The following is a 23,639-nucleotide window of genomic DNA, read 5'->3' as shown; positions in this document are numbered from 1 at the left end:
TATGCACCAGAAACTGGGATACAAAAATGAAAGGGCACCCAGTCTGACTGGAGAAGCAGGCACTAAATAAACACTGTATGCCTTAAGGTAGTGTAGTGTGGGGGTTATAGTATCACATAATATATCCTGTAACATACCAGCTAAAAGTGTAACAATATAACATGGGCTTCAGCACGTCACATAACAGAACATCTTACATCGTTACTTCACAGTATATCATAGGACACTCTCCTGAATTAGACTATACACACCACTGTGGTAAAGGCAAGTAGAGTGGCCATGCTATGAGGCCCTGAGGAGGAGGCTGGGGTAGGGGTCAGGGAGGTCTTCCAGGAGGAACTGAGCCTTCCAGAATGAGCAGGAGTTAGCCAGCCAGACAGGGGAGAAGGGCATTCCAGGCAGAAGGAACAACATGAGCACAGAGGCCAAAAATAGCCCCTTTGGGCGAGGAGTTCCTTGTTGCTAGAGTGTAAATTGGGACACAGGGAGTGACCGGCTGGAGCCAGGTCACTTGGGGGAGGGTCAGGTGTCCTACGAGGGGGTATGGCCTCTACTCTTGGCCTGTGGGGAGCCCCTGAGGGTCCCGAGCAGGGAGTGAGGTGGTCAGACCTGGCTTCTGGCTGAGCTGCTAGGAGGGGCTCAGGTGGGGGCCCACAGAGCCGGAGCAGTTGGGCAGCTGGGCCAGGTCCCAGGTGGCTGTGAATTCTGGGTGGAGGGCAGGAAGGTCTTGAAGGAAGGAATGGCTCCCTACTTCTCCCTCCAGAAATGTTTTTAGTAGGAGCTCAAGGAAGGCAGGGATTGATATCTTCCCCTAGAACCAGCTTTCTGGTGTGCTAGGGCAAATAAAAGGGGAGAAGCAGTTCAAGGACAGGCGAGGAACGGGGGCCTGCAGCCACCCCTCGGATCCGGGCCTTCTGCTGTGCTGGGTACAGTGTTCAAGGCTGAGTAGGGAGCAGGGAAGCCTCAGGGCTGGAAAGCAACTTCTGGTCATTGGGCTGACTCTACATTATAACCAGGGGCCTGGGGCCAGCAGTCACTCCTCTTTGCCCAGCCCTCCGCCCCTCCGCACCTTTGGCCCCACAAAGACCAATTTCTCAGGCAGAGGACATGGGAGAGAGGAGGAAGTTCACGAAACAGCTTCACATACTTTGTGCATCAACCCTTGAGTAGATCTGGAAGGCAGGCTAGGCATCTTCCAGACAGGACACTTGAACACGGCCACCCAGTCACACAGCCCCGGGGCAGAGCTGAGGCTGGCTTCAGAGTCCGGGGCCCAGACACCTGCCCACTGACACCAAGCAGGGAGGGTAGATCTCAGCCCCCTCTGAGCCCTTCAGACGGTGAGATTAATGGCCCTGAAATTGTGATAAACATAAATATTTGGTCCTTCTGGAGCTGCCTCTCTCCAACTAAAACTGGGAGGGGAGGAGAGAGAAAAGGAGGGCAAAGGAATGAAATGCAGGGGCCTGGGTACAGTGTAGATGAGACACACGGATGCCCTCCAACACCCACAGTCCTTGGCTTGTAAGAAGCCAGCCACCCACAGCCACGGGACAACAGACTTTTCCCACTGCTGCGGTGAGGGGTTCCGGAGCTTCTGGGTCTGCTGGGGCTGTGTGGGGGCAGACAGTGGGAAAGGGGTGCAGGGAATTGAGAAAGGAAAGGGGAGACCCCAGTCCCTTGGCCCTGACCTGTGTCCCACACCCCCCCCCCCCATATCAAATCAGCACCCTCTGACACTTGGGAGGCATCCCTCTTCCCACCTCCACCTGGCAGCCTGGGGCCTGAGTCTCAGCTCCACATCAGTGCTCCAAGGGGTATGAGGAAGGCGGGCCACGCCTTGCCATCTTGCTTCCTCCCGGAAGCTGGTGTCACAGCTGCCGGCCCTGCCCCAGTACCCGTGGCCTCCGGACAGACCACAGGGTGACTGCTCCCAAGAGGTGCCCAGATTCCAGGCACACATCTCCCAGAAGCTTCTGGCAGAGACAGCCAGTTCTTTAAAAAGGCTTCATGTCATACTGCAATCAGCTGAGGGGCCCAAGCACAAGGGTGTTTATGAATGCCACTGTTCTCCCAAAGCATCTCCACGTTGCTCTCTGATGAGCCGACGAGGGTCTCTGCGTTATCTCTGCCCCACTGACGTCTCTGGCATCTTTTGTGCCTGGGTTTATGACTTTCTGCCTCTCGTCCAAGACCTGAGCATTCATGGCCTGGGCCTTGCCCATAGCGTGCCCTCCCAGGCACCTTCTTTCCCGTCTGTCCTTCCCTACCCACCCTGCACCCACCCACCCCCCACCCAGGTTTTATGAAAACAGTCACTTCCAACTCCCTCCAACTCTAACAGTTTTGAGAAGGAAAGGATTCTGGCAGCATCCAGGAGAACTAATTAGGTGGTCTTCAGGCACCTTAGAGGAAGAAGAAAAGTCATAAGTGGTGTAAGAAGAGGAAGAAACAACATAAAAAGAAAACGAGGGGAAACAAAATAAAAACCAGAGATAAAAAGTCAAGAGAAAACGGCGGCGCCTGAGAAACAAGAATTCCAGCCGCCAACTTTTACGGCGTCCAGCCCTGTTATTCATAAGTGAGTTTCCTCTCTCACAAAGGACCTTTTGCACGGTTTTCCCTTCTGCCTCCAAACCAGCTGCTCACGCTGTTGTATCCTGAGTGATGATGAGGCTCTGAAAGGGTTTTTTGGGAACAGATGGCCAGGGGAGAGCTGGGGAATGTGCCAGCAGAGGGCTGGGCGGGCTGCCAAGGCCTGCGGTGACTGAGTGCTTGGGCTTCCAGCTCGCGTGCTTTCCCTGCCCTCTGCCCTCCGTGGCGCCAGCAGGCCTTCCCAGCGAGCGCTCGGAACATCTGGAGTCTGGGGCTGCCAGGAGGGGGGGCCGCGGCGGCCGGGCGGGGGACCCTCTGTTCCAGCGAAGCTCCCATGGACTCGCCACCAGGCCCGCCTCGCAGAACAGCTAATCAAAACCACAGCGCCCCGAATGGGAACCAGGCGTGCTCCCAGCTGCAGCCAGAGGCCGCCAGGCGACTTAACCCGGTGTCAAGCCTCGCTGGCGGTGCAGCGCTGGGGGTGCGCGGGGCTGATGACACCCCCAGCCTACCCCACCCCGCGCCACCCCCAGCGCCACCACCGGCGGGCTATTGGCTCCCTGCAGCTAAATGCAGCCTCCACGTGCTGCGGCCCGGCCGCTTACATAAGAGCTGCTGCTCGGGGCAAGGCGCTGCACCCGGCATTTGCTGGGGACCCTCTGGGCGCAGGCCACCCCAATGGGCAGTGGGTGAGCCTGGGGGCCCGGCAGGCCTCCAGAGTTGAAGGGCATGGAGTTTGGAACCAAAGAGACACAGGCTGGAAACGGCTCGACCGCTTGCTAGCCATGTGGCCTTGGGCAAGTGCCCTCCTCTTGGCCTCGGTTTCCCCTCTGTGCAATGGGGAAGGAGGTCCTAACTTGTGCGGTTAGTGTAACGTGAGGCAGAGACAACGTACGTGAGGTGCCTGGCAGACAACGGGCACTCACTGCATGGTCGGCATGACCGTAGGGGGCAACTTATTAGCACTATTACTTGTGCACAACCAAACATTATGCATGTTTTTTGGTATGAGTCCGTGAACTTGAAAAGCCAGGGGATTTCTGAGTTGGCTGCACGTTCACCTTATGGGTGTGAGACCAGGGGTTTGGGCTGAAGTGCTGGAGAGGGGAGGGGTCCCCCATTCAGAACTATTCATTCTTATCTGCCTTTTGGTTCGTCAGTCTTTCGTCCACCCCAGGCACCGCCCCTTCCAGAGATAGTCCTTCCTGGGGTTCCATATGAAGTTGTTACCTTACTGCTATAAATTCCAGAGATTTCCTTTCTGGCACTCCCGGAGAAAATGCCAGCCCCTTCTCATATGGCAACCTGTTGAATCCTTCCAGCAAGGTGGCAAGGAAGGCATGTGGGCTCTCACTTTATAGATGAGGGAATGGGGGATCAGAGAGGTTAAGTGACACACCTAAGGCCACACAGCTAGGTCTTGCCCATGTCAGGACTCTCCCCCACAAAACTCTGTTCTTGGCCTACTTCACAGTCTTCCTGAAGGTCTCCCTGTTCTGCTTTCATATGGCTTAAAGTTACACAACAGCACCAGAGAGAACTGAAGACAACTGTAGGGTTCAACCTACCCCTCCCCCAACCTACACAGACACCCTTTCTCCAGTGTCTTGGACCAAGGGTCATTGAGCTTCTGCAGAGATTTCCAGAGGGACACCCTGGCTCAAAGAGCAGCTGGCAGGAGGATGGGAGGGGGGTTCTCGGAAGGGTCTCTACATTCCCAAGGGTGATCCGTTAGAGCCTCAGCGGGGTCTTCCCATGTCTCTGTGACCTTCTGACCATGAGTGGTTGGTTCTTTCTCGCTGTGCCCAAGATTCCAAGTTTTCACTCGTGGACAGCATGCTGGGGAGAAGGGTGCATGTCAGGAGCAGAGCAATTTGGAAAAGGGGACAGGAGGCGGGTGACGAGTGCGTGAAAACAGAGAGTAAAGCAGCACCAGCCTCTACCCCACCCTGGGACCACCCGGGGAACATCGGAGGGCTGACTTCTGCCTTCCTTCCGGGGAAAGCTGGCTCTGAGCTCACCTGTGAGGCTCCCCAGCCAATGATCCCTCCAACCCAGTCCCTGCCAGACTTGTGGACTAACGATGTCAAATGTGAGAGGAGAAACGGCAGCTGAGAGAACACTCTGTTAGAGCAAACAGCTGGCGACAAACGTCTATGTAATTGGAATGCCAGAAAAAATAAATTGCATCCATTTTTATGACTAGAAGGGAATTTGATGGTGGTTTCCCACCCACCCCCCTTTTTTCCCAGCATAGATGGACTCTATGGGCTTTGAAGGCAAATGGTATTTAACTCAGTCACTTGGCCGGTAGGATTTGGAAATAGAACCTCCTCTCACACACCCACTTCCATGTGGGAGGCAGAACAGGGAAGGGTAGGGCCCCTGCACCCCTCTCTGACTGGCTAAGGGACCTTGGTCAAGTTCCTTAGGTCTCTGGACCTCAGCTTCATTATCTGTGTAATGGGACAGCATCAGTACCTCCCTCGTAGGCTTGGCAGAAAGAGTCACAAGTCGATACATCACAAGATCTAAGCACCATGCCCGACACGTAGTCCAGGCTCTAAGAACATCAGGTATTACCGGTGTTCCCAGGACACAATGCACTGGAGACCCAGCAGTCCCTGTGAGAAACTTTCAGGTCTGTGTAAGATGCCCATGCAGGGCACAGGGAAAGTAAGAGTACCATGTTTAGTCATTCAGACAGAAAAAGGGGCTGAGGTGACCTCAGCTCAGAAAGCCCAACCAGAAAGGGCCTCAGAAATCACTTCTGGTGACAACTCGCCTCAGAGAAGTGGACACTGAGGCCCCAGTGCAGATGACTATGTACATGCAATGGGGACGGAGCCAGGGCTGTGCCCCTTGGCGGATACTCTAGGGACACAGGAGGCCAGGCACACCAGCAGTTGGGTCCAGCCAGAGCAGGAGCTCTTAAGACTGGGCCACATGCTCCGGGGCTTGGGTACAGTCCACATAAGGCTCTGGGCTCAGGCAGTCAGTAAAGGGCCCCTCGAAACACCCTTGGCTCCCATGGACCCCCAACCCAAAACCAACGTACCACCTCCGCTTGTCCCCAGCACCAAAGCTACAGAAGTCTGCACACAAGATGTTCTTCCGAAAAGGAGCAGGTCACCCTGGGACCTGCCATCACCAAGAAAAGCCTCCCCTGCCTAAAAAGCAGCAGGAAAAGAGGGAAGACAGGAGTGTGATGGAGCTGCATCAGCTTCAGGGCTTCCTCCGGCCCAGATCACCCAACGCGTTAGGAGCAACCTCCAGTCTTGCAGAGCCAGCCTCCCTCCATCTGGCACAGCCCTGGGGGTCCCTAACCGCTGCCCAGGCTTCTGGGACAGCCCTTAACTCGGTGCATCATGACGTTTTCTCTCTCCCCATCCCCAAATAGCCTGCAAGCAACTTGAGGGCACGGACTTACTGGCCATTTAGCACTACCGTTTAAACTATGCCTTCAGTGTTAGTAGCTGTCGTTATTACTATTATTATTATTACTCAGTAGGTTAAAGGCGCTGGTAAGGGGCGTCCTCGATTGTGGGAAATTGGTCCTTTCCTATTCTGCAGGTCTGGCAAGGCCCACCCGGCCCAGGTGTGAAACAGTCTTGCTGCTCTTCTTCCTCCTCCTCCTCCTCCTCCACCTCCCCCTCCCCCTCCTCCTCCAAAGCTCCCAGGAGTTGCTGCTTTAAAAACAGGAGCTGCAGAAACATGGCCCAAAGCCAGGTGCTTAACGTGCATTATCTCCAGCTACAGCCAGAGTCAGAACTGCGTTCTCCAGGGCCCATCCACTCCTCCCCACCATCTCTGGGCTGGGCGGCCTCACCGGCTGACACAGGCCTCACCGCACAACAGGGGCTTCCAAACGAGGCTCTGAAACCTCAGAGTTGTGTCCCATGAGGACCAGAGAGAGAAGACCCACCGGTCAAGGGACACTCATCTCCCACCCCTGGTAGGGAAGGGCTGAGGTGAGGCAAAAGGATGCACCTGGGACTTGGGGTGGGGAGCACTGAATTCAGATTCAATCCCATTCTTAACACAGGTCTGGCGGGTGGGCAAGGCAGCTCATTAGCGCTACAAGGGATCTCAGATGACACGGTGTACAATCTCTCAAGGAGGCGTCCTGAGAAAGGGTCGCCCGGCCTCTTGGGGACACATGAACTGTGTGAGGGAGCCATCAAGTGGGACAGCTGGCTAAAGATGCTATCAGTCATACCGGTGAGGGTCACTGCCATCACAGCAGCTGTTTACAGAGGACTTCCTTTGAGCCACTTACATTGGCACGTGTTTTCTAGTTTGTTCCCTTCTTTACTTTTTATCTCTCTCATTAGGATTTAAGCTTGGCTCAGCCCCATCCCCAAATCCTCAGTGGCCACAGGGGAGGGGTACAGAGGCTTGATCTGAGCCCCAAATCCATATACTCTGTGTACAGGGACTATGGAGGGTCAAGTCTCAGTGTGGATGGAACTCACCGCACATGCTCAATGAACATTGAGTGAATGAATGAATGAATGAATGAGCGAATGATCAAGTGAATTTCCAGGGATACCGGTCTCCTTCGTTCTGGTTAACAAAAAGGTGGCCTGCCCCAGCCACTCAGGGCCACTGGGCAGGTCACTAGAGACCATCCCTGAGGAAGGACATCTCAGAACTCACCTCACCTGCCTGGTGACAGAGAGGCAGGGAAGCACAGGTCACAGAAATGGGGTGGTGCCGTGAACCCCCTACCTGCCAGGGCAGAATGCTGGGGCTGGAGAAGTCCTCAGATGTCCCGGCAACTCCAGGACCCTATCAGTCTAAGTCCTCTCAGCAGAGCTGACTGGGTAGGCATAGCCCTTGGGAGATAGCAGCCCGGGGACCGTTAGTAGGATGGGATGTGGGTTGCAAGCAGCCCCATGCCCTTCTGAGGTGAGGCAAGACCTCTGTGTGGACACACAGGCTGGAAAGGGCCTGAGAAATCACTGATGATGCTCCCACTGTGCCCATTTATCAGTGAGAGAACTGAGGCTCGAAGAGGTTAAGAAATGGGTCCAAGATGACACAGACACAGCTGTTAGGTGACTGTGAACTCAGGGTTCTTTGTTGCTCTGAACTGCAGTCTGCCACCTCAGTCTCCCAATCTGGACAATGGGAAGTTGGACCAGATGGCCTCTAAGGTGTCTTAGGTTTGAAGTGATTTTAGGGGAAGCCAAAAGCTCATCTCTGCTGGGCATCTTGACCCCACTCCCCTGCTGTCCTCCCCAGCCCAGGATGTGGTCTGCTCCAATCAAGGAACAGGGAAGAGAGGGGGCCTCAGCACTGTCTTGCTGCATGGGGGGACTTTGGGGGGCAGGTGAGGGGATGAGGGGTGGATTTGGAGCAAATGGCGCCTGACCACCCTGCCCATCCACACCTCGGGACCGCCCGAATGCCACGGGAAGTTCACCCAGAGTTTACAAACCTCCTTTGTCACAGAGCCCTGCATGGAGCCATCAATCACGCCCTTAATTTACCCGTGTCACTTTCCAGAGGAAAGCCGCCCTGCCAGCAGCCAGTGGCGCTTCCTCTCTCACCCACTTGATGAGGATTTCATCTAATTGGTCCATGTTAAATCACTCCCAGGAATGCAACGTACAATTACTGCAGCAGTGGCTGGCGGTGAGGACGTGCCTGGCCCTCCTTGGTGGAGGCAGGAGAGTCTAGGGGGGGCCTCCCTGGCTCAGGGCCCAGAGGCCGCTGGGAGAACCCAGAGAGGAGCCTGATGGAAAGGGGGGCTGGAGGAGGAATGTCAGGGACAAGAGGGAGAGGCAGGTCAGGAAGGAAGAAGGAGGCAGCAGGAAGGAGGGAGGATGCCAGCCACCGGGTTCCCCCACCTTCCCCATCCCTGGATGCCCAGGGGAGCCAGGCGTCTCTCACAGCCTCCACCCTCCTCATGGACACAGGCTGGGTCCCACCCTCTGTGTCTCTTCCCCTAGCCTCCCAGGAACAGGCATCCAGAGGGTTGCCACAGCTTTGCCCAGCACTGCCTGGCACTGACCCCCAAATGCAAAGGCTGGAAGCACAGGCCATTCAGGGACCACAGCTGTGCCCACCACCTTTCCTCCTGCACATATTTCTCTAAACACATCAAGCTCTGTACAGGCTGTTCCCTCGGTCTCGGAGGCTCTTCCATGTTTCATCTTCCTGGCGAACTCTTGGTTATCCTTCTGGTCCCGGATCAAATACCACTTACACTAAGATGCCCTTTCAAACCACGTTGGGCAGGAGAGGTAACCTGTCCCTCCTCTGCCTGGCCTTCCACTGCCCTCAGCAGAGACCTCCGAGACCACCTTGCCACCCTGTACCATCCATATCTACTGGCAGAAGGGTCACTCTGACCATGCTGTGAGCTTCATGGGGCCTGGGGCCACATGTCTGTCACTTTTATAGCCCCTGCCCAGCACGCTTTGTACGTGGGTGGGGTCGGCAAATCTCTGCACAATGAATAAATGAATTACAAATATCACCCGCCTTAATATACGGCCTCAGGTAATCCACAGGCCAAGTCACACTCCCAAAACGTGCCAAAGGGCTCTCCTGGGCTGTCACCCTGCTCAGAGGATCTCATTCTAATATAAATTTATTAGGGGCCGTGTGAGCAAACCAGCACCAGAATACATAAAACCAGAAAGAGCTTCAGATACATCATCTTCCGCAGTAAGTGAGCGAACCCAGGCCCAGAGGCCCAGGGTGACTGTCCAAGGTACCCACCAGGCCCATGACCAGTAGAGAGTCACCCCCATAATCCCAGGGGCGTGAGAAGCTCTGAAGGTGGAGCAACCCCCAGCAAACCTCTAAGAGGCTGATCTCGCTGGCCCCCTTAGAAGCCTCGGTGAGCGTGGGGTGCCCCGATTTCTCTTCCCACCTCTCCCGTCCCCCTCCGGAGGCTGCTGCCCGAGTGGCTGGCACATACATACCTTACGCTTCTTGGCACGTCCCTCGGCCTGCAGGGTGCGGGTGCAGCGCTGCACACACTCGGAGAAGCTGAGGTTGCTGTGGTCGGCACTGTAGTCAAGGTCAGCCAGCCGCGCCAGGGACAGGATGTAGTTACAGGCAATCCTCAGGATGGCCAGTTTGGACAGCTTCTGCCCATATGAGTAACACGGCACCTGTGGGTTGAGAAGGCATCAGGAGGGGCTGCCGGGGGTCTCTGTGTTGAGCAAGGCCCAGCAGGGCACCCCGGCCAGGCCGGCGTGGGGCCCCTCACAGTGACATCCCACCGCCTGAGAGGGGATGGCTGGGCAACAGAGGTGGCCTGTCTAATCCCCTAACGCAGAGTTTATCTTTGAAGCACCTGCTGTTTTCCACGCATACATCTCAACTCATCCACTCACAAACTCCGGGAAGCATCCACATTCCCACTTTGTAGTGGAAGAAACTGAGGCTCAGCTCATGCCCATGAGGCAATAGGAATGAAGCATATGAGTTCCCACCGTGACAGAGCTCTGTCCCCCACCCTCCCTAAGGAGTCTCTCAGAGAGAACGGACACATTTGTCAGCTCCCACGTTCCATTCATTCACTCACGCAGTGACACTTGTTTTGCTGGGCGCCTGGGGGTCCAACTCTGAACAATAACTTGATTCCTGGCTTCGGAGAACTCACGCTCAAGAGTTACGTTACAATGTCATAATGGAATTAGGTACCCAGGGTCCTGGGTCAAACGCAAGTGCTTAGCTGGGAGGGCACACATATGCATGGTTTTCTTTTTCTTTTCTCTTTTTCTTGATGCCCTCTGGACCCTAAGTGCTGCTGGGCATACAACAGGTACACAATAAATACAGCCCCAACCAGACATGCTTGTCAGTGACTCATCGCCAAGTACACACTAACTAATTGCACACGGGTGTGTGCGGCATGAAGCAATGGAGCCTCTACCTTTTTAACATTGTCCTGTGTGAGCAAAAGGCAACGCAGACCACAGCTGAGTTCTGCGCGGTGACGTGCAGGCGATACTACAAGGCCCATGTGACCGGTGCTAACCGGTACAGCCGACTGCCCCTCTGATGCACACCGTTCACCTAAATGGCTGAAACGTGCTGACCCAGCAACCAGGGCTCTGGTCTCCTCTGCCCTCTGGCTCTCCAGGATCTATACCCAGCATCCATCCCTACCACCGCCGCTGGTACTGATCAACCCCATGCCATAGACTGGGTCACCCCAGCACATCCATTCAGCAAGTATTTGGTGAGTATCCCCCATCTGCCAGGCACTGTTCTGGGCCAATGGTTCTCAACAGGGGATGATTCCGTCCCTCGGGGGACTGTTCGCAATGTCTGCAAGACATGCCTAACTGTCCATCTTGGGGAGCAATGGAGGGGAGGTGCAACTGGCTCCCACTGGGGAGAGGCCAGGGTTGCTGCTAAACAGCCTGCAGTGCACAGGGGCCTAAAAGGCCCCCACCACACAGAATTGCCTGGCCCAAACTGTCACTGGTGCAGAGATGGAGAAAGCATGAAGAAGACAGTCACTCAGATGGGGACTCTAAATGCATCATCTATTTTGATCTCACTTGAAACCTCACCTTGCCCAGGAGCTCTCTCTGACCTTCCCCACCCAACCCTAAACCAGGGGGCAAGGGGCAGAGTGCAGGAGGGGGCACTTGCCCTTAACAGTGCTCTAGTAGCCCCCCAACTGTCCTTAATTCACAATCATCGCAACTAATTTAATGGCCCGTCTTCCTGTGAGCCATTGGAGGAAGGCCCATGTCTGCAGGACCTAGCACAGGCGTCGGCCATAAACAGGCCCTCAAGGGCATTTGTTGAATGAGGGAATGAATGAATAAATAAATGACTGATCTACCTCCATGTTCCCCAGGTGTCTCCAGAATGTTTAGAAATGGGTTCAAAACCCTTCCCTCTCTCTCGGAGGATGAAGATTAGCTATTGAGGGTAGAGCTGAAGCACACGTACCTTTTGGTCATCTGGGTTCAACTCCTGACTCTAGCTCTCACCAGGGTGAGTGACATCAACTTTCCAAGCCTGGGTTTCCTCTTCAGATGCTCCCGGGACTGCCCTTGCAGCACGGTAGGGTTAAGTGAGATGATGGGTACATTCCACAGAGTAAGGCCTGATACAAGTCGGTGAGTTATTACTGCAGAACGTCTCCAAAGAGGGGCCCCAGAGCAGGTGAGGAGCAAGAGGCCGGAAGCCAGGACACAATGCCGGCTCATCGCCCCGCTCCCCCACTACTTGGGGTCCTGAAAGGGCACCCACGTCAGAGGCAAGGTTTGCTGTCTCCTTTTGAAATCCTCCAGCAGCCAAGGAGTTGCCCCTCACCAAGCTGGGAAACTGAAGGAGGACCCGCCTGGTGACAGACAGCATGCCAACTCCTGTGCGCTCCCCCTTCCCACCTCCCATGCCCAGCCCTGGCTGCGGCTCCAAACCCATCCAAGAAAAGCCAAGAAAAAGGCCAGCAGAACAATGCACTTTGCCTGTTCCCAGCCAGAGTCCAGAGAATCCTGCTTTATCAGCCTGAACAAATAAACAAGGTCTGTGGGACAGAAAGGATCCTGGGAGGCAGGGAGGGGGGATCTCAAAAGCCAGCCCAGCACCTCTGGCTCCTCTGCACCCCAGGAGGGAGTGCCTATCTGGCAGAGGCCCTCGGGCACTGAGCGCAGCTCTGTGACACAGGTCCCTGCTGCTGTTTTCACCCAGGAGCCACGCCGGGGAGTTACCCAGCTCACTGAGCTCTTGGCCCCTGAACAGAGGGGCTTTCCTGCCAGTGGGGAGTAGGGATCTCAGGAAGGAGCCGCATGTGGGGATCCAGGGTCACTGCAGGATTACAGAGCAACAGATGAGGTCAAGGCCAACCTAGGGGCTCCTGTGCCAGGCTTGGGGCCAGTTTTGTCACTCTGTCCCATTGCTTCTTTCAAAATCCACATCTGACAAGGAAACTATCCATCAAGCTCTAGTTGTATATCTGGTACTATGGGAGCAATTCACAGGTCGTTTGTCCCCCCTTTAAAACCCTCCCCCAAATAAAGATGGTTATCCCATCTGCACATGAAGAAACAGAAAAGTGACGTATTGGACCACAGTTCACTCAGCTAAGAGCTTAAGCTAAGCCAGGAGCTTATCTATCTAGTACCCAAGGAAGGTACATGGCCACTGAGCTCCCCAGGATCCCTCCACCACAGGTGGCTATATATGGGACACCAAGGGCACCTTTTGGACAGCTCACTCCTCCTCCTCCTCCCCTCCCCTGGAGGGAGGTGTTCCTCAGCCCACTGGTTAATTCCAGACCCTCCTGGAATTTTTAAGCCCCAGAGCCCCGTTCAGAAGCACCCTGGCCTGGCCTGGCTGCTACAAAGTAAGAGTCTAGCAGCAGGTCCTAGTTCTGGAAGGTCGAGGTAGGGTGGAAAGAGCTGGTCTGAATCACAGACACTTATCAGTAGTGTGACTCTGGACAAGTGCCTTCACCTCTCTGAGCCTCAGTTCCCTCACCCAGAGAGTGGGGATGACCATGCCTGGGGACTCCACATGATTGTGGGGACGGGGCCACCTCTTGCTGTTTACTGTGATCTACTAAGGGTATTTTTGATACAGTGCCTATATTTATCTTTAAACTTTATTTATCTATAGTTTTAATACAATGCCTATATTTATGTTTAAAAAGTGAGGTAGAAATGATCACTTCCACTTTACAGAGAAGCATTTGATGCCTCAGCTGGGCTCCTTCCAATGAGCTGGAAGCAACTGCTTGAGGATTTGGATGAGCCTTTATAGCCAAAGGTCAGGGCACCGGCAGCCTGCCCTTCTGAGCTGGGGATGGAGAGTTCTGGACTGATAATCCCATGGGACCTTAGCCTTTGTGCATTACCAGCGACCCCACCACCTGCAGGGGAACCCCTCAGCAGCTGTCTGCGACCCTGGTCAGAGGACACAGGGCACAGGAGACAGCAAGGTCACTTGGCTTCAATTCCTGACAGATTGCCCAACTTCCAGCAAAGTAAGGAACCTGCCCCGTGCTCACCCCATCAAGATTTTCAAGCTTCAGAGGACCAGGGTGGGGATTTTCACAAGGTCCCCTATGACCCCGCAAACATTCCATCCCACCTACCTCAAGCCAGACTCTCTCCTGGCTCTGGAAAGCAGGAGACGGTGGGAAGGGCACTGGCCTGGGAGCCTGAGGACCTGGCTCTATTCCTGGCCATCCAATGTGACCTTAGGTAGTTCCATAACCGTAAAGGACCTCAGTTTCCTCACCAACAAAATGATCATCAGAATACCCACTACCTCACAGTGGGAGCCCAGCAGGCAAATATAGGAAGTTGCTACAGAGAAACAAAGTCCAGAACCTACCAGCCCATGCGGGAAAGTCCTCAAAGCCCTCCCCCTCTTCGGACCCAGCCCAGGATGCCCTCCTGGTAGCCCATCGGGACTCCCGGACCCACCGAGCTCCAATATCACCATGTCATGGCACACAGCTGAGCCCCTGACTTCATTTGAAACTATTCTCTAATCGCTCAGTGGGTGCTGGCTGCCTGGGGTGAAGCCACTTGGTGCAGGGCCGTGCGAGGTCCTTGTCAAGTTCTACCGAAATAGGTTCTCGAAAATCCCCTTTCCACACAGCCGTGAGGCTGGACCCTGAGAACCTGGCTCTTAGTAGTTAAGAGCCATGACCCCAGGGCAAGACAAACCCGGGTACAAGTCCTGGTCACTTGCTTAACCTCTCTGTAAGTGTTCTCATCTGTAAAATGGGAAGGTGACAGCAGAGATGTGCGACAGGCTCAGGTAAGGCACTTCACCCAGTGCAATGAGGCTCAATAAACAGCCACTCTGGTGACTGTGGTCACGAGGGGGCAGAGTAAAGCCCTCTGTCACCCCTCAACCATGTGGATGGAGTCCCCAAAGCTGGCCTGCCCCCCATTCCCTGAGGAGGAACGCACTGGCTGCTGTGGGGTCACAGCCCCCGGCATCCTATGGGGTAGGGGCTAAGGGAGGTACAGGGCTGGGGGCACCATCCCAATGCCCCCTCATGATCCACCCTGAGTTCACTCGGTGAGGATCCCCTGGGAGACAGCAGGGTAGGGGCCCCAGGCCCAACTTGCTTGGCCCCCCACTCATGAAGAGGTACCTCAGCAGGCCCTGAGGGCTCCTCACCACCACCCCAGGCCTTGGCCCTGTCCGGTTACCGTTCCTCCATCGAGGCTGAGGGGCTTTTGAGGGGAGAGAGGAAATCTGCACTCACACCAGATGTCCCAGTGTTCTGCCAGGAGGCTGAGGCCAGAACTCAGGCCTCTCCCCTCACTCACCCAGCAAGGCCAGGCTTTCCTTCTGACCCCCTCCCACCTGGCCCTGAGCAGCCCTGCACACGGGCCAGGCCCAGCTGTGCACACATGGCCTTCACATGAGGCGGCAGGGAGGGCCCTACGCAGCTGGGCTGGTGGCATGTGCTGTGGCCTGACCATCTGCCCCGCACACCCCCCCCACCAAGACCAGAGGGCCTCTCCCCACCTGCACTTCCTTGGCCAAGCAGCTGCCCCCACTTCCCCTTCTGGTTAAGAGCAGAGTGCGTTGGACCAAACAGGAGGCTTCCTGGTGCTGAGGGTGGACAGCTCCGGGGCATTCAAAAGCCTGAGAAGCAGAGCTCTTAAAAGCCTGGGCACTGGAGTGACTCACTGACTCTGATCTGAATCCCGGCCCTACAGTGACAGTGGAACACAGCTACACAGGCTGTGCCTACACCATGCCAAGAAGGCACCAACACACACAAATCTAAAGACTGTTTGCCAAGGAGATGTGCAAAACCCGCAAGGCCCCACGTGGTGGCAAAAGGCTGCCACCTCGGCCAACTCACATAAGCTCTCTGAACCTCAGTTTCACTGTCTGTGAAAAGGGGAGAGGATAATATACCTATTTCATTAAACGAACTAACACACATAATATGCTTAGCCTGGTGCTCTACCCAAGGCAAACATCTGATAAATGGTAGCTTCTATCATTGTTATTAAAATGATTATAGGGGTATCGGGTGGCTCAGTGGGTTAAGTGTCTGACTTAGGCTCAGGTCATGATCCTGTGGTTTGTGAGTTTGAGCCCCGCATCAGGCTCTATGTTGACAGCTCAGAGCCTGGAGCCTGCTCTGTCTCAGTCTCTCTCTCTCTCTCTCTCTCTCTCTCAAAAATGAATAAACATTAAAAATTTTAAATAAAATAAAATGATTATAGAATATTTATTTCCACTTATTTCTCAAGGCTTTGCTTGGCACTGAGGACACTATAAATGCTCAAGGATTGTTCATTCCTCCTACAGCCCCATTCCTTTCTTCATTTGCTCTTTGCAAAGAAGCTACGGGGAGGTGTTGGGGGGAGCCTTATCACCATTTTCCAGCTCTAGCGACTAAAGCCCAGGGAGGGGAAGTGACTTTCCATGATCCCACAGAAAGCATGCAGCAGAGGCATGATTCAAACCCAGAGGAGGCCTCTGAACTCCTCATCCAGTGCTCTTTTAGCCATACCAGGAAGCTGCTCAGGGAAACAAGACCCCAGATTACAGCCACAGTCCCAGAACTGATCTCGGTGGTATGATGGCCAAGCCCTCCTTTCAGGCAAAACCATCCTCCTTCCTTTCCCTCCTTTGCCAAGGGCCCATTTCAAACAGTCAAACCAGAGCGACAGCTTGTGTGGACTGGAGTATCTGGATTGGGATGTGGATGTGTGCACCTTTTACAGGTGGGGGACTGAGGAGGAAGGCGCTCCTTCGGGACACAGGACTTTCTCCATCTGATGGATGCCATGGTGGGTGTGGCCTCAGCCCCTGGCTCTGAGACCACGAGTGCCCTTGCCATGTTTCCTTTCCTCCCAGACAATAGGCAGATGCCCCCTATGGCCCAGCAGCATTCTGGGGAAGGGACAGAACGGTCTGAGCAAGGAGAGAACGAACAGGAGCAGGCACCTCTGTGACCGTGTATTTGTGTGTGCTCTTAGGCATGTGTAATGATCATGACATAGCCATAGGTATGTCCCGGAATCTGTCCTTTTTATGTAGAACTTCTCCACCAGAAGGGTAGAAGCAAGAAGGGACCAGGACTTAAATAGTCTCATCTCTGACTCAGCCACGTGTTAACCAGCTTCCGATTGTTAATAAACATGACACTGGTACAAAGATGACACGGTGGAAAGCATTTGGCCAGGCAGTCGTTCCAGAAACTGCTGTCATCTGCCTTTACCCACTAGGTGATCTTGGACAAGTCTCCTTCCTTCCTTCCCCAGGCCTCAGTTTTCCATTCCATTGAATGGGCTAATTCAACCTGCCGGGATGTTAAGATCAAACAAGATGGAATATTATTGAAAGAAGTTAAAGCCACTGGGTGAATGAGATGTAGTTGAGTACACAGAGACCGTGAATACTTTCTCAGAAATGAACGAGGCAAAAGGGGCCTTGAACTGGCAGCCAAAGGGACCTAGGTGACAGCCCTGCCCTGCTACTCACCGGCTGTGATGCTCTAGGCACGTGGCCTCCCCAGTCTGGGAGGTTTCCCCAGTTGCAAGGGGAGCAAGTGGACAGGCATCTTTCTGCCGTTCTGTCATCCTTCCATCCTTGGGGTGGGTTGTAGGACACTCTACAGGCTGCCACCCTCCCCAGGCATTCAGACACAGAGCTGCTGTCCAAGAATAAGCCTGAATGTTCCACTGGGCCCACTGCCCAGGGTCCCAACCCGTGTGGCTGGCCACCTCACTGACCAAGCATCTTACCCAAGCCCAAGCAAGACACTTTGGCTCAAGTTGTAGAGCCTCTTTTCTCCCAGGAGCTCAATTCCCTTCCAATGGATGGACACATGTCCCTGTCTACTCCGCCCGCAGGAGGAAGAAGAGAGTGGGATCCAGAAAGAAGATCATGTTTTCTAAGACACTTTGTTGTTGGCTAAAGAGAGAGGCTGAGTTACTTTCTTGGAGTCACACAAGAAATCAGCTATAGAGTAAGCAAAAAACCTGAACATCTAAACCAGTCCCATCCACCCCTAATCCATCCCCATGCCCTGTGGGGCTGGGGGCAAGGGGCACTTACTACCCTCTTCTAAGATCTCCCTTCTTTCTAAGAAAATGAGAAGTCTAGAACCCCAGGGCAGTCCCAGTCTTGTTTAAAGTGTAATTGCAAAACTGCCCCTCTCCTCTAAGGGTAATTCTCTAGCAAATGTTCTTCGTCACTCATCCCCCCAGAGGACGCTGGTAAGGGCAGTGCCCACCAGCCCCAAACTGAGAAGCCCCTGACCCGCCTCAGAACTAGGCTCTGAAGATCCCCTAACCATCCGGTCCCCTCAGTAGACCTACCTGCTTCACCGTGGGGTGAAAGGGAGCAGCGGAGGGCGTCCCCTAGGAAGGCTCTCACCAGCCAATTCCTGAGGCTGCCCCCTGGGGAGGGGACGCAGGCTTGTAACCCAGATCCTTAAGGATACCAGGGAAAAGGGTGCAGAACCCCAAGCAGCCAGAGTGTAGGGGTATCTCTTTTGGGACGTAGGGGCTGAAGAGGAGCTAGCAAAACTAGGTCCACCCCTCCGCAGCATCTGGGCCTTCCAAGACCCAGACCACACTAAATGCCCGAAGGGAAAGGGTCTTCCCCACTCTTCCTCGCTGGAGACAGATTCCCACATTCCCTCTCTCCACTCCCCACCGCGCCCAAGGGACCCGGGGAGACAAATAACTCGCTGCCATAAAAGTGAACTATGAGGGCTGAAGTCAGACGCGCAGACAGGGTCACCCTGGGGGGCTGGGGGAAGAACCGGGGCGTGCCTGGCCAGAGATCTCGAACCTTTGCCCTCACTTTGCAAGCGAAGATCCGTACCAACGCTGTGACAAAGGTTACTGACCTAGAAGGGCTCAAATGTGTCTGGGCCCTGGGGCCGACCGGGCGGGAACAATATGCGCCTCACACACACCTTCATCCGCCCGAAAATCCCCCCGCCACTCACCCACCCACTCCCGCAACCATCCCTCGGGCGCAGTGAGGGTGTGCGGCTGGGAGCTGGTACCTGCTTCCTGAGCGCCTCGAAGGCTGCGCTGATCGTGTGCACCCGCGTCCGCTCCCTGGCGTTCGCTAGGAGCCTCCGGGTCTGCTGCAGGGCTTTGATCTCCGAAGCGGCGGTGGTCGCTTCGCCCGGCCGTTTCCTAGGCGACGCGGAGGAATCCGGGTGGTTATTGTAAATTACGTGTGAAATTGACGAGTAAGAACTTTCTCCGGGGCGCGTGGGGGGCGCCGGGCGCACTGAAGACTCCGGGGGCGCAGGGGGCGCCGACGGCGTGGGGCGTGCAGGCGGTGCGCACAGCAAGATGCGGGGACGCAGGCCGGGTTCCCGGAAAGGCTGCGCCTCGGGACCCCCAGGTACTTGGCCCTGGGACGCTGGAACCGGCGGCGGCGGCGGCGGCGGCGTGGGGAGTCCCGGACCCACTGCGCCCAAGGCGAAGCCGCGTTTCCGCGCGTCCGAGACCTCCGGCGCTCGGGCGCTCCGGCGCTCCCCGGCTGGGTCCGCACCCCCACCTGAAGGAACCGCCGGCGCCGCCGGGGCTGGCACCGGGGCCGCGACCGGCTGCAGCCTCTGGGTCCTGTCGCGCAGCCCGTTGGTGGCGGTGGCGCCGTGCTCGGGCGCTTCCAAGTCCAATCGGAAAGTTTTATAGCCGTTCGCGCGCCGCGCCGGCTCCTTGCCTTTCCGCTTGAGCTTCTTGAGGCCGTTCAGCTCCTTCACGCACACGGTCTTCCACGGCCCGTCCTCGAGAACCGGGATGTGCTTCATGGCGCGGGCAGCGCGAGAGGCAGGGGCGTGGGGCTGCCCGGGCCGCGCGCCCGCCGCGCTCGCTCTGCACGCTGCGCGCCGGCTCTGCCCGGGCCGCCGCCGCGCTCAGCGCCTGGGAGTCTCGGGCTCTCCCCCTTCTCGCGCCCGCCCTCCTCCCTCCCTCTCTCCCCCTCGCCCGGGGCAGCTGCGCCGCCGGCTCCGCGAAGCCGCCGGGCTGTCCGTTCCCGGAGCGCTCAGAGTGTCATCTGAAGTCGCTGCCGCCTTGCCAGCATTTCTGGAGAACGCCCGCTGCGCTCCATCTGTGTTTGTTTAGCCTCAGTTTACACAGAAGCCCAGTTCGCGAGATCAGTCAGCGCCGCCGCCCGGAGAGGAGGCAGCTCCCGCCGCCGCCGCCTCCCCAGCCCCGGCCGCCCGAGCCACGAGCGCCTTTAAAGAAACAGGAAGCATTTTTCAAAACAGCTGGGCTGCCGGCCGCCTCCTTTGTCCGCGTCCTCTCTACCTCCCCCCACCCCCATCCCTTCTGTCCAGAACCTGCCTCCTCAGGCTCCCCCTCCCCGCCCCCTCCTCAAGTCCCGGGCGCTTCTCTTTCCCCAGAGGACGGTCCGCTCCCAGCAGAACTGCCCGGAGCACGTGGCTTCTGGGCCCTTGGGCCCGTCCCCAAATCTGAGCTGGGCCTTCTCTACCCGGGCTAGCTGACCTCTGGGTGATGCACCAGCGACCTTCTGCACCCAGCAGCTCTCCGTCCCAACTCACCATTGGAGAAAAAAAAAAAGAAAAAAAAAGCAGAAACGGATCGGCAACTTCTGCGAGGGACGTTGTGGGGGGAGGGGGAGCACCAAGGTGGGGGAAGGAAAAGGTCCTGAGCAGTGGAGACCCTCACTCCCACAGCACCGCAACCCCACCCACTCTGGCACTCGCTGGAGCAGGGAGGCCAGGAGTAGAAGACCTAAGCGATAGGGAAACTGAGGCTCTGAAAAGAAATGTGCTTTCCCAGTGTCACACAGGGAGTCAAAGACGCCCCCAAAGAGGCTGAGTAGAATGGACACTTCGGATTTAGGTGGACCTAGCATCTGTGAGATTGTGAAGTTGCCTCCCGCTAGGCCGCCTGCTAAGCCCGGATTTATTCATCTATGAAATGAGAAATGTGCAGGCCATCAGTGCCCAAGTCCCAGCCTTGCTGTGAGGAGCTGAGCCCCAGGCACACCAGAGGTACTAGTCAAATGGTGGCTTTGCTTATAATTGTTATTAATAACAGGGGCAGAGTAGCTCCTAGAGGCGGATTTCCTGGGTTTGAACCCCAGCTCTTCCACTTACAAACAGTGATCTTAGGCAAGTCACTGAACCTCTCTGTGCCTCCCTGTAAAATGGAGGTAATAATTATACCTTCCTGCCGAGGTGGTTGTGAAGATTGAGAATGTGTGTGTAACACTCAGAGCAGTGTCTGGCACTAAGGGATAGCTTTGCAAGTGCCCACAGTTACTGGCAGGAAGCAGAAGTTGACTCCCTGCTCCCCCCAGACCTTCAGTCCTCAGTGCCATCCCACTGGAGATTTGGAAAGGAGAGGTCAAGCTAGGGGGACCATTTCTCCAAGTCTGCCCTGGAGGACCAGCACAGGGCTTTACCCATCCCAGGTCCTTTCTTATGGCAGCTCCTCCTTAAGGCAGTGGTGGGCACTTTAAACAGTTTGGGAGAAGAAGATGGACCTTCAACCCTGGTCTTGGGCTCTGGCCTCTGCAGCCACTGCACCTCATCTTCTGGTTTCATTCCTTCACTCCTGCCCCCATACTTACCAGACCAGGTTGGGGGTTTTCCTGTAAAAATGCAGGAGGAGGCAGGTGGCTTGGTGGCCTGTGGCATGCAGGGTCCTGGGAGATAGGAGAGCAGTCTAGGCAAAAGTTTTGGGGCAGAAGCATAGAGCTGGGGCCAGGAGCCCATCCATGATAGACCTTGGCTTTTCAACTACTGAGCCCCCTGACCGTGGGCCAGACATCATCCCACTAGGGTTCTTTTCGCTCCTCTGTCCCTGAGGATGATATTTCTGTCCAGCAAACCTCTCAGGGTAGTTGGGAAAGGGAAAAGAGATTGCGGAGGCAAAACTACTTTGACATAGGGCTTCAAAGATACACTCACACATACACATTCACATACACGGAGGCATGAAATTTTCTGACTACAGCAAGTCCAAAACTACTTTTCTTCCCACTGAGATGGGTCTCCATAAGGCATGTGGTCCCTGGGGCACCCCCCTTCATGGACGCCCAGTGTCTTCCTGCACCTTATCTCTCTCCTAAGACCAAGAGGGTGCCCCAGAGAGGAGCCATCATTCACCTGCTGTTCCCCCGCCCCAGCCCACGACCCTAATGCCCTGGCTTTCGCTCATAGATCTCCCACATCTCCCTGCGTCAGAGCATGCTCATCCTCACCCTTTGATGACTGGCTCCAGTCCCGCCTCCTCCTGTAAACCTTGGCTGACCACTAGAGCCCCCTGTCTCACTCTTGCTGTCCTCTGCACATATCACTCACAGGTATGGGTGCAATTTATCCTTCACTGAGGACCTGGCTGACTCCCTAGGTTTATGAGCTCCTGGAAGCCTGCGGGCTCCTTCCTCCCTATCTCCAAGAGTTGGTGCTCAGGAAACCTTTGCTGAAGGACAACCAGCCCTTATGCCCTTCTTCACCTTCTCCAGAACCCAAGCAGAGGCTAAGATCCATGTTTGCCCACTCCTCGTGCATCTAGTCAGTCAGTGGCAGAGATGGGAGGAAAGCCAGGTCCCCCTCTCCAGAGTTGCTCAGGTACTCTCTGAGCCTCAGTTTCCTCACCTGTAAAATGGAGATCATAATATTGTGCCTCACAGGGCTGTCATGAGGCTGCATGTACAGCATGGAGCATAGTGATGATGTAAAGTGAATGGTGGCCTTAGGCATCCTCTGTTAGCACGCTGCCTTGGCTCCTTGCATCCTGGCATCTGCCCCCAGACTAGGGGTGCAGTTGCAGGCTGTGGTGTTGATGGCTAGTGGGGGTGGCTAGTGTGGAAGTCTCTGGGAGGACTGAAAATCATCCCTAAAGAGCCCAGGCTGCACTCCAGGAAAAGTACATATCTTGGCTGAGCATCGAGGGTTCTCAGTATTGTGCTGCCTGAGCCCCTTGCCATCTTTCCCCAAAATAGAGCAGTTTGCTGAAATCCCACAGTGTGGGAAGAGAGGAAGGGAATGGATAGGAATGGGAAGGGAAAGACTCAGACCTGGCTCCAGTCTCCCAGGACACCCTCCTGCCCCCTCACCATGCTGCCTCTCCTCTGGTCAGACACTGGGGCCCCGGGGTTGGCAGCAGGCAAGCCTAGGAGGGATCTTTGCTTTGCCATTTACCAGCTGTGTGGCCTTAAGCAGCCACTTTACCTCTCTGAGCCTTAGTTCATTATCTGGGGTTTATCCCCTTAGTCATAAGATAGAATGCATGTACAGGAACGGGAGGCAAACTGTGAAGGACCCAAGTGACGTGAAGAGTCCCTGTTATTGCTATTCCCAGCCCACCAGGTGGCAGATCTTCAAGGTGCAGACTAGCTGCCCGTGGACCGCAGCCTAAGGGCAAACCTGCATCCAGGGCTCCTCATTCTGCCTCCCATCAGCCTCCTTGAGAAATGGGGGAGAGAGACCAGCTGGGCAGCGCCCCCTGGTGGTATGATGCTGCCTGTACTGCACATCTCCTATGAGGAACTACTTGCTGATCTTGGCGCCTGGAGTGGTAGCTCTGCAATGACAGTCATATGCGTTTTGTGAATTCATAGAGTTGCCAGGATAAAAAGGCTCTTGAGGCTCAAGGTGGTATCGCCCTCCGCTTGGGATGGCACAACGCAGGCACTCCAGAAAACCTATGCCCTACATTAAAAACATCCCTCCTTGAATCAACTGTTTGATGTTGTTACCCTGGGCTAGCACGATGGTGCCATTGGGAGGTGCCACATCCCCTGGATGGCTGGTCCAAGTAACAAGAACGAAGCTAGAAAGGGAAAGGAAGGCAAGAGCTTAGGGCTTAGGCCCCTGGGGACAAATACTAGACAGTCAGGCAGCAATAATTACCTCCACGCAGGGATTGATCAGAGGCTCTATTTCACTAAATCGTTTTAACAATCCAAGGAGGTAAGCCCATTCTACAGATAAGGAAACTATTCCTGGAGGAAAAAACTTGCCAACAGAAAGGAAATAACAGAAGTGGGATTTGAACCCAGGGCAACTGACCCAAAAACCCAAGCTTTGAGTCATTGTGGTTTGCTGCCTCTTGAGACCTCGGTGACTA

The 23,639-nt window shown here is 55.4% G+C and overlaps 1 protein-coding gene across 1 annotated transcript in view; it reads right to left on the bottom strand.

The window, feature by feature from the left end:
• Window positions 1-19,746, bottom strand: part of ATOH8 (atonal bHLH transcription factor 8) — a 32,607-nt gene extending 12,861 nt beyond the window's left edge. The window contains exons 1-2 of the mRNA XM_042981886.1: window positions 18,587-19,746; window positions 9,534-9,725 (exon numbers count right to left, since the gene is read on the bottom strand). Of these exons, the coding sequence (XP_042837820.1) occupies window positions 9,534-9,725; window positions 18,587-19,345 (951 nt within the window). The 5' untranslated portion in view covers window positions 19,346-19,746. The remainder of the gene's footprint in view (window positions 1-9,533; window positions 9,726-18,586) is intronic.
• Between the last annotated feature and the right edge of the window lie 3,893 nt (window positions 19,747-23,639).

This window comes from Panthera tigris, chromosome A3 (assembly GCF_018350195.1).
Source record: "Panthera tigris isolate Pti1 chromosome A3, P.tigris_Pti1_mat1.1, whole genome shotgun sequence".
Taxonomy (NCBI): Eukaryota; Metazoa; Chordata; class Mammalia; order Carnivora; family Felidae; genus Panthera; species Panthera tigris.
Note: the sequence above shows the minus strand (reverse complement) of the source record. Positions and strands in the feature narration are given on the sequence as shown.